Source organism: Rhincodon typus, chromosome 46 (genome assembly GCF_021869965.1).
Source record: "Rhincodon typus isolate 14 chromosome 46, sRhiTyp1.1, whole genome shotgun sequence".
Taxonomy (NCBI): domain Eukaryota; kingdom Metazoa; phylum Chordata; class Chondrichthyes; order Orectolobiformes; family Rhincodontidae; genus Rhincodon; species Rhincodon typus.
Window position 1 is genome coordinate 6,052,255 of NC_063377.1, and position 10,332 is coordinate 6,062,586.

The window sequence follows — 10,332 nt, forward strand, 5'->3', positions numbered from 1 at the left end:
TGTGTGTGTGTATGTAAACACGTCACATATACGACAAACAGGAAAATGTTCACTTCATTCATTCTCATTCGCACGTACACAGGATTTATACAATTTCTTGCCACCTTTTAATCTGTAAGCTGTTTCAGCTTTTTCACTTCTGCATAATGCACCTCCAGTTATATTATCCTTTCCATTGAAATGCTCAGTTCTTATATTGTAAGGTTTAATTAACAAACTCCATCGAAAGAATCTCAAATTTTGAATTATTTCACAAAAGCTGAAGGATCATGGCCAATGTACATTAATATTTCTTTATGGCTGTTTCTGTCAGACATAACCTTCAAAATGTTTAAGAGCTAATAACAATCCCGTGGTTTCATTAGCCACTACAGAGCAGTGAATTGAGGGCTTAGAACAGTACCCTACTGGCTTCTCTTTGCTCAAGTTGTCATCTTTGAATTCTATGACCACGGCATCAATTGCCATATAAAGTCGTACCATGAACAATGGAAGCTGGTTGTGGTTGGTGGAGTACAGTCATCTCAGCTCCGGGACATCTCTGCACTCATCAGGGTAGTGTTCTTGGCTCATTCATGTTTAGCTACTTCATCAATGACCTTTCTCCCCATTGGAAGGTCAGAAGTGAGGATGTTCGCTGATAATTGCACAATGTTCAGCACCATTCATGACTCCACAGATATTGAAGCCGTTGTATTCAATTCCAGCAAGACCTGGACGGTATCCAGCCTGATGGGTGATAAGTAACATTCTTACCATACAAGTGTTGTACAATGACCATCTCCAAAAAAGAGAGAATCTAACCATTGGTCCTTAACGTTCAATGGCATTACAATCTGCGTGGGGCACCTCCGGGTGCTCCAGTTTCCTCCCACAGTCCAAAGCTGTGCAGGTTAGGATGAATTGGCTGTGCTAAATTGCCCCAAAGTGCCCAGGGATGTGCAGGCTAGGTGGGTTAGCCATGGGCAATGCAGGGTTAGAGAGACAGGGTATGGGGTGGGTCTGGGTGGAATGTTCTTCAGAGGGCTGCTGTGGACTCAATGGGCTGAATGGCCTGTAGGGATTGTATGATTCTAGGTAAAAGCAGGATAAAGGGGAAGCAGTGGCTGTAATATATCCGGATCTTCCGAAGGTGTTTGATAGGGTAGCACACATTAGGCTAATTAAGAAGTGCCCATGGTGTTGGAGGTGGCACGTAATGAGGGTTGGAGGATTGACTGACTAATAGAAGACAGAAGGTTGGGATAAAGGGGGGCATTTTCAGGATGGTAACCTGTAACTAGTGGGACACCATGAGGATCAGTGCTGGGGCCACAATTATTTACAATCTATATGAATGACTTGGACGAGGGAAATGAATGTACTATTGCCAAGTTTGTGGTAAACCTCTGAAAGCAAGGTTCCGTGATCAGTACAGTCATTAAGAGGGTTGGGTAATGTGAATGAGATCTGATAAAGACTGTAGATTGCAGGAAGGTGAGTCGATTGTCACACTAACATGTCAAAACAGTGTCATTGCAGACAAGAAGATAGGAAGGAGCAGCTGTGCCAAGTGCTAAAGGTATTGGAGGAGTTCACAAACTGGGAGCAGTGCAGGCCATTCGGCCCCTCGAATCTGCTCTACCATTTAGTACGACCATTGCTGATCTCATCCTGACCACAACTCCACTTTCCTGCCCAACCTCCAAAACCCTTGAATCTATTACTGACAGAAGTATATCTTAAATTTAAACGATCGCAATAAATGTAAATAATTAATATATAGTTAAATTATTAAATAAAATTTAAATTACAATAAAATTATTTAGTGTCCCGGCATCCACCGCACTCTGGGGGAGTGAATTCTACAGATTCACAACCCTTTGGGAGAAGTAATTCCTCCTCCCCTCGGTTTTAAATCTGTCACCCCTCATCCTAAATCTACAACCTCTCATTCTAGACTGCCCCACAAAAGGAAACATCTGCTCCACGTCCACACTGTCAATCCCCTTTAGTATCTTATATACCTCAGGTACATAAGCTGTCTGCATTTAAGCCCAACGTGAGAGTGAGAGTGAGGTTGAAGGAGATGTAGATAATTCACAAACTGTGCCTCCTATAGCAATACATTGGGACAAATAAGACACCATATTCTCACACTTAGAGGAAGGAGAATGAGAATCTTTATTGAGGTTATCAATGGAACCCAAGGACAACGATAGAGTTTCACCATCTAACCTTGGCTCGACATGATGTGGATATGGCTGAATCAGTGCCAATAAAGGATCTTACTGTTTAAGGACAGAACAACACACTCAGGTGAAGACAGCGACTGGATACATGTAAAAAAAATCACTTGATTGAACCTAGCTACAGCAGTCGGAACTCTCCCATGGTAACAAATCCTAAGCCCGATGAATCTGCACAGGTTAGGGAAAAGTAAATGCAGTTACAAAAATAGATGTGCACCCAAGTCCTTGATTAGACAACTGTATCGACGGGGTTGGCAGTGCCTTGTTCCTTGCTAAGTTGGATTTATTGAAGTGCTGTTGGCAAGTACTATTGACATCAAGGGCTAAAGAGATGTCAGCTTCAGGTATCTCAAACAGGCTACGTCGATGTCAAGGCATACCATTTGGATTTCAAAATGCTCCTGCTAACTTTCCAAAGACTCAGGAGCCAAATTGTAACAAGTGTACATAATTATGTGGTTTACTGAGCACGTACATTAATGTATAATAACAACCGGGCAGAACGTAAAACACAGTTGGAAGCCTTCCTCAAACATTTACAGTTAGCTGGCTCAGTAACCAATGTTGAAAAAGGTGAGTTTAAGGAAAGAACTTCCACATTGTAGGGCAAGGACAGGTGTGGCCAAGAATAGTGAAGGCCAAGGCTCGGGTAGAATTCCTTCTTCCTACAACTGAATGATGAGACCTTTGGGAATGTGTGGCGTCTATTGAAAATTTGTACCTAATTCCACCACCATAGCTACACCTCCAATAGATTTATTTGAAAAATAAGCAAAGGTAAAATAGTCATAAGAGTGTCAAACTTCTGCCAGTTACTCACTGCAGTATTCCTGGCCCCTGACCTGCTCTTCTAGCAACAGTACCCAAAATGCTGGTCAAGGGTAACCCCCAGGATGTCGATAGTGGCCTTTCAATGATGGTAACGCCATTGAATGTTGAAGTCCAACGGTTAGATTCTCTCTTTTTGGAGATGTTCATGGTCCAACACCTGTGGGGCGTGAATGTTACTGGTCACTTCTCAGCCTGCATACTGTCCGGTCTTGCTGCAATCAAACACGGACTGTTTCAATAACTGAGGACTCACAAATGATGCTGAACATTGTGCAGTCATCGCCAAATGCTCCCATTATTAAAGACTATTGCTGACAGCCCTGTAGAGGGCTCATACATTACTTTAACATTAGTACGAACTGTGTTAATCTGTACAATAATCTCAATGTGGCAGCTACACAGCAAAGTCTTTAAAAGCCACACAACTCATTGGGCTGCTGTTGGGAAGATTGCTATCTTTTCCAAAGCATGTTCCCAATTTGTAATATATAAGGATGTTGCTTCACCCTCCCTCTCAAACTGGCTGTTTGTGAAATTCTTGCTCATCTTAATTTCATTGAATTTAATGCTGTAATTCTACTTTGTGATAGCTCCCTCATTTTGAGGAGTGTGCCACGAGAGTGGGTAATTCAGTGATTTAGCAAATATCGCTGTTTACTGGTACATTAAGACTTGAGAAATAGCAGCAGAAGTAGGCCATGTGGCCTCTCCAGTTGCTCCGCCATTTCATGCCTGATTTGCCTCAAGCCTCAACTCCAGCTCCTCATCGCCCTCAACTCCCAGTTATTTCAAAAAATTGTCTTTGTTAGAATTAGCCTTAGAATGAGCTTTATTGACATATGTACTCACATGAAGACAGTGAAAAGTTTGCAAGTCGCCACTTAATGGTGCCATCGTAGGTACAAAGGTGCAGATTGTTACAAAAAAGTTTGGCAAAATAAAAGAAATAAAATATCCAGCATTACAGATTGTATGAATAAATTAGAAAAATGAAGAAATAAAAAGTTCAGAATAGTTTGTAACCTTGTCTTCACACCGTGAGGCCTGTGACCAGGGATTGGTGCTGGGTCTGCTTTTATATAAATGATTTGAATGAGAATACAGGAGGCATGGTTAGTGAGTTTGTGAATGACATCAAAATTGGTGGTAAAGTGGACAGTGAAGAGGGTTGTCTAAGATTACAAAGAGATTTGATCATTGGGCCAATGGGCTGAGGAGTGGCAGATGGAGTTTAATTTGGATAAATGTGAGGTATTGCATTTTGGTAAAACAAACAAGGGCAGGACATATACAATTAATGGTAGGGCCTTCGGTAGTGCGGTAGAACAGAGAGACCTCGGGGTTCAGGGACATAATTCATTGAAATTTCCATCATAGGTAAACAGGGGGGTTAAGAAGATGTTTAGCATGCTTGCCTTCATTGCTCAGACCTTTGAGTATAGGAGTTGGGGACATCATGTTGAGTTTGTGCAGGACGTCGCTGAGGCCTCTTCTGAGCTTTATGACCTTTAACTGCTCGATTAACAATTTTAGCGCTATAGGAAAGATGTTATTAAACTGGAGAGAGTTCAGAAAAGATTTACCAGAAGGTTGGTGGGAATGGAAATTTTGAGATATAAAAATAGACTGGAAGGACTGGGACTTGAGCATAGGAGGTTGAGGTGTGACCTTACAGAGGTTTATAAAATCAGGAGGTGCATAGATAAGGTGAATGACAAGGGGCTGTTCCCTGGGGTGTGGGAGTTCAAAACTAAGGGGCACATTTTTAAGGTGAGAGGAGAAAGATTTATAAAGGACATGAGGGGCAACTTTTTTTACACAGAGCGTGGTTCGTGTGCAAGATTTGATGGGCCAAATGGCCTCTTTCTGCACTGTAGGAATTCAATAATTCTATACTCAAACCCTCTTACAATGAAGGCCAACGTGCCATTTGCCTTCCTACTTGCTTGCTGCATCTGTTTGTCTATTTCCATTGACTGGTGTACAAGGACACCAAGATCCCTTTAAACATGCACACTTCCCAATATATCACTATTTAAATAATATTCTTCCTTTCTGTTTCTCACACCAAAGTGTACAACTTCACTTTTAGCCACGTTAACTTGTCTGAATCACCTTGAAACCTCCATGCATCCTCCTCACAATTCTCAATCCCTCCCAGTGTTGGATTGTCAGTAAATTTGACAATGTTGGATTTAGTTTCCTCCATCCAAGTCATTTCTATCACAGAGTGATGAGAGAGGGCTGACCCTTCAGTTCAGGAGCAGGTCAGTTAAGACTCCGGTCTCTCAACTGAGCGCGCGGTTTGTCTTTCTGAGTTGATGAGGAAATCGGAGATATTGATTTCTCTGAAACTGGGGAAATATTTCAGTGGGATATTTGTCCAATTGGTTTTTTTTAAGGGTTATGTTGTCACTCACAGAGAGAGAGAGATAGCATTGCTTCCTCGATGGCTCTTCACAACCATATGACTCTCGAGTTCATGGCAAAACACAAACCAGAAGTCCAGATGCTCTACTTAGCCAACCATCAGTGCTGAGCGCCTTGCAAAATTTATTAATCGAGCAACTACAGGTCATAAAGCAATCCCTTATCTCTCTTGTGAAAGCTTATTTCCCATAGTCTCTTGGCCTATTGTAAACAGCCTCTGTCACCTTACGCCGGTTTCAAAACCACGGACATGCAATCCTTTTACACGTCCATTCCCCACCAGGCAGGTCTTAGGGCTCTCCGCTTCTTCCTGGAGCAAAGACCTGAACTGTCCCCACCCACCACCATCCTCCTCTGCTCATCCTCACCCTCAACAACTTCTCTTTTAACTCCTCTCATTTTCTTCAGGTAAGAGGGGTGGCCATGGGTACCCGCATGGGCCCCAGTTATGTCTGTCTCTTCATGAGGTACTTGGGACATTCCTTGTTCCAGTCCTATTCCGCGCTACCCCCCACAGCTCTTTTTCCGATACGTTGCTCAGAGGCACGGTGGCTCAGTGGTTACCACTGCTGCCTCACAGCGCCAGGGACCTGGGTTCAATTCCACCCTCAGGCAACTGTCTATGTGGAGTTTACACATTCTCCCCGTGTCTGCGTGGGTTTCCTCCCACAGTCCAAAGATGTGCAGGTTAGGGTGGATTGGCCATGCTAAATTGCCTGTAGTGTTCAGGGATGTGTAGATTAGGGGGATCGGTCTGGGTGGGATGCTTTTTGTGTCGGTGTGGACTTGTTGGACCGAAGGGCCTGTTTCCACACTGTAGGGATTCTGTGAATCTATGAATGAACATCGATGATATCATCGGTGCTGCTTCCCTCTCTTGGAAAACTTCATCAATTTCGCCTCCAATTTTCACCCTGCCCTCACTTTTACCTGGTCTATCTCTGACTCCTCCCTTCCCTTCCTCGACATCACTGTTTCCATTTCTGGGGATAGACTGGCCACTAATATCCATTATAAACCCACTGACTCCCACAGCTACCTGGACTATGGATCTTCACACCCCACTTCCTGTAAAGACTCCATCCCATTCTCCCAGTTCCTCCACCTCCGTCGTATATGTTCAGATGAGGCCAACTTCGACAAGGGAGCTTCCAAAATATTCACCTTCTTCCTCAACCAAGGTTTGCCCAGGTCCGTTGTCGACAGGACCCTCAACCAGGTCCAACCCATCTCCTGCACTTCCGCCCTCACCCCTTCTCTTCCCTCCCGCAACAGTGATAGGGTTCCCCTTATCCTCACCTACCATCCCACCAGCATCCACATCCAGAAGATCATCAGACGCCATTTCCGTCACCTCCAGAAAGATGCCACCACCAGATACATATTCCCCTCCCCTCCCCTCCCTGTCCGTCTTCCGCAGGGACCGTTCCCTCCGGGACACTCTAGTCCCACTCTTCCTTCACTCCCCCCACAGCCCTATGGCACCTTCCCCTGTAACCGGTGAAGGTGCAACACCTGGCCATTTACCTCCTCCCTCCCCACTATCCAAGGGATGCTGCTTGGCCTGCTGTGTTCATCCAGCCCTCCCCCCAAACATACCTTCCAGGTGAAGCAACACTTCACCTGCACATCCCACAATCTAGTCTACTGCATTCGCTGCTCACAATGTCGCCTCGTCTACATTGGGGAAACGAAACGTAGACTGGGTGACCGCTTTGCAGAACATCTAGGTAGACCCTGAGCTTCCAGTTACTTTAATGCACCACCCTGTTCCATGGCCAACATCTCTGTCTCTGGCTTGCTGTAGTGCTCCAGTGAAACTCAATGTAAGCTGGAAGAACAGCACCCTGCAGCCCTCCGGGCTCAATATTGAGTTCATAATTTTAAGGCCTAAACTCTCCAATGTCCTAGCCCCCTACACCTTGTTATCACATAGCCTGCCATTACACACTACCAATTGTTAGTCACTATTCATCCTCCCAGCCTGATCGTTATCAACTCCTTTGCCTGTCCAACTGTTCTCTCTCTTTATGCTGTATCCTATCGTTTACTCCCTCCCCCATCCCCCTCCCTATTTTCTGCATATAGACTGACATTTTCCCGGCTACCATCAGATTTGAGGAAGGGTCACCAGACCCGAAATGTTAGCTCTGATTTTCTCTTCACAGATGCTGGCAGACCTCTGAGTTTTTCCAGCAACTTCTGTTTATATTCCTGTAAACAACAGTTAATATAGAACATAGAACAGTACAGCACAATACAGGCCCTTCGGCCCACAATGTTGTGCCGAACTTTTACCCGAAACCTAAAGTCTATCTAACCTCCACCGCTACCTTATACTATCATCCATATGCCTATCTAATAGCCGCTTAAATGCCCCTAATGAGGCCGACTCCACTACCCTCTCCGGCAATGCATTCCATGCCCCTACCACTCTCTGAGTAAAGAACCTACCTCTGACAACTCCCCGATATCTACCTCCTTTCACTTTAAAACTATGTCCCCTCGTAAAAGCTACCTCCACCCTAGGAAAAAGTCTCTGGCTGTCTACTCTATCTATACCTCTGATCATTTTGTACACCTCTATCAAGTCACCTCTCATCCTTCATCGTTCTAAAGAGAAAAGCCCTAGCTCTCCCAACCCTTCCTCGTAAGACCTTCCCTCCATTCCAGGCAACATCCTGGTAAATCTCCTCTGCACCTTTTCCAACGCTTCCACATCTTTCCTGTAATAAGGCGACCAGAACTGGACACAATACTCCAGATGTGGCCGAACCAGGCTTTTGTATAGCTGGAGCATAACTTCACGGCTTTTGAACTCAATCCCTCTATTAATGAAAGCTAACACATCATACGCCTTCTTAACAACTCTATCCACCTGGGTGGCAGCTTTCAGGCAACTGTGAACATGAACCCCGAGATCCCTCTGCTCCTCCACACTGCCAAGAATCTTTCCGTTAACCCTGTATTCTGCTTTCAAGTTTGTCCTTCCAAAATGAATCACCTCACACTTTTCAGGATTAAACTCCATCAGCCACTTCTCAGCCCAGCTCTGCATCCTATCAATGTCCCTTTGTAACCTAGAAGAGCCCTCCGCACTGTCCACAACCCTCCACACTGCCAAGAATCTTTCCGTTAACCCTGTATTCTGCTTTCAAGTTTGTCCTTCCAAACTGAATCACCTCACACTTTTCAGGATTAAACTCCATCTGCCACTTCTCAGCCCAGCTCTGCATCCTATCAATGTCCCTTTGTAACCTAGAAGAGCCCTCCACACTGTCCACAACGCGACCCACCTTCGTATCGTCCACAAATTTATTAATCCACCCTTCCACTCCTTCATCCAAATCATTTACAAAAATCACAAATAGAAGAGGACCCAGAACAGATCCTTGTGGTACACCACTCGTAACTGAGCACCATGTTGAATAATGCCCAGTTCTTTCGACCTTTTGACTTTCTAGCTCCTAGACATCACATGGTAACACATCATTGCAATGCCAAGACATTCCATCCATTCTGATTCACATCCTCCTTAAATACGTGTTAGCACAGTGGCTCAGTAGGAGGGGGCACAGTGGCTCAGTGGTTAGCACTACCACCTCACAGCACCAGGGACCTGGGTTCAATTCCACCCTTGGGCGACTGTCTGTGTGGAGTTTGCATATTCTCCCCTGTATGTGTGGGTTTCCTCCCACAGTCCAAAGATGTGCAGGTTAGGTGGATTGACTGTGCTAAATTGCCCGGTGATGTGCAGGCCAGGTGGATTAGCCATGGGAAATGCAGGGTTATAGAGTAGGGGGCTGGGTCAGTGTGTAGTCAATGGGCCAACTGGCCTGCTTCCACACTGTAGGGATTCTCCCATGAGTGTTCCTGACTATATTAGAAATGCAGGATACTGTCCAGGTAAATAACATTTTATAAAATTATGTTATTAAATAGCTCCAGCCCGGAGGGATTTGGGAATCCTTATCCATGAGTCATAAACAGCTATGTTCAGTGGGTAATGGAATATTGGCCTTTACTTCAAAGGGAATGGAGTTAAAAATAGGGAGGATTTGTTGAAACTATACAAGGCACTAGTCAGACCACAGCTGGAATTTTGTGAACTGGTCTAGGCTCCTTATCTAAGGAAAGATAGTATGGCATTGGAGGCAGTCTAGAGAAGGTTCACAGAACTGATCCTGGCTATGGAGGGACTGTTCTGTATAGGGGAGAGGTTGGGTAGGTTAGGCCCTTACTCGGTGGAGTTTAGAAGAGTGAGAGGCAGCTCATTGAAGCATACAAGATTCTTAAGTGGGAATTGACAAGAGAGATGTGGACATATTGTTTCTCCATGTGGGAGAGTCTAGGACCAGAGGGTCATTATCTCAGAATAAAAGGTAGCTCATTGAAGACAGAGGTGAGGAGGAGTTTCTCCTCTCTCCGAGGGGAGTGAATCTGTGGAATTCTTTACAGCAGAAGGCAGTTCAGGTTGGATTATTCAGTACATTCAAGGCTGAGGCGGACAGATTTTTAATCAGAAAAGTAATGGCGAAAAAGCAGAAAAGTGGAGTTGAAAATGATCAGAACAGCCATGATCTCATTCAGTGGCAGAGAGGACACAATGGGTTGAATGGCCTGCATTTGCAACCACATCATATGGTACTGTATCCTGTATTCATAACACACATACTGGGCTGTATCCTGTATATATAACACACACACTGGGCTGTATCCTGTATTCATAACACACATACTGGGCTGTAACCTGTATATATAACACACATACTGGGCTGTATCCTGTATATATAACACACACACTGGGCTGTATCCTGTATATATAACACACACACACTGG

At 44.6% G+C, this 10,332-nt stretch overlaps 1 protein-coding gene across 1 annotated transcript in view; it reads right to left on the minus strand.

Moving 5' to 3' along the window:
• Positions 1-2,349: 2,349 nt before the first annotated feature.
• Positions 2,350-10,332, minus strand: part of lrrc71 (leucine rich repeat containing 71) — a 27,691-nt gene continuing 19,708 nt past the window's right edge. Inside the window, exon 8 of the mRNA XM_048620285.1 lies at positions 2,350-2,399. Within this exon, the coding sequence (XP_048476242.1) occupies positions 2,350-2,399 (50 nt within the window). The remainder of the gene's footprint in view (positions 2,400-10,332) is intronic.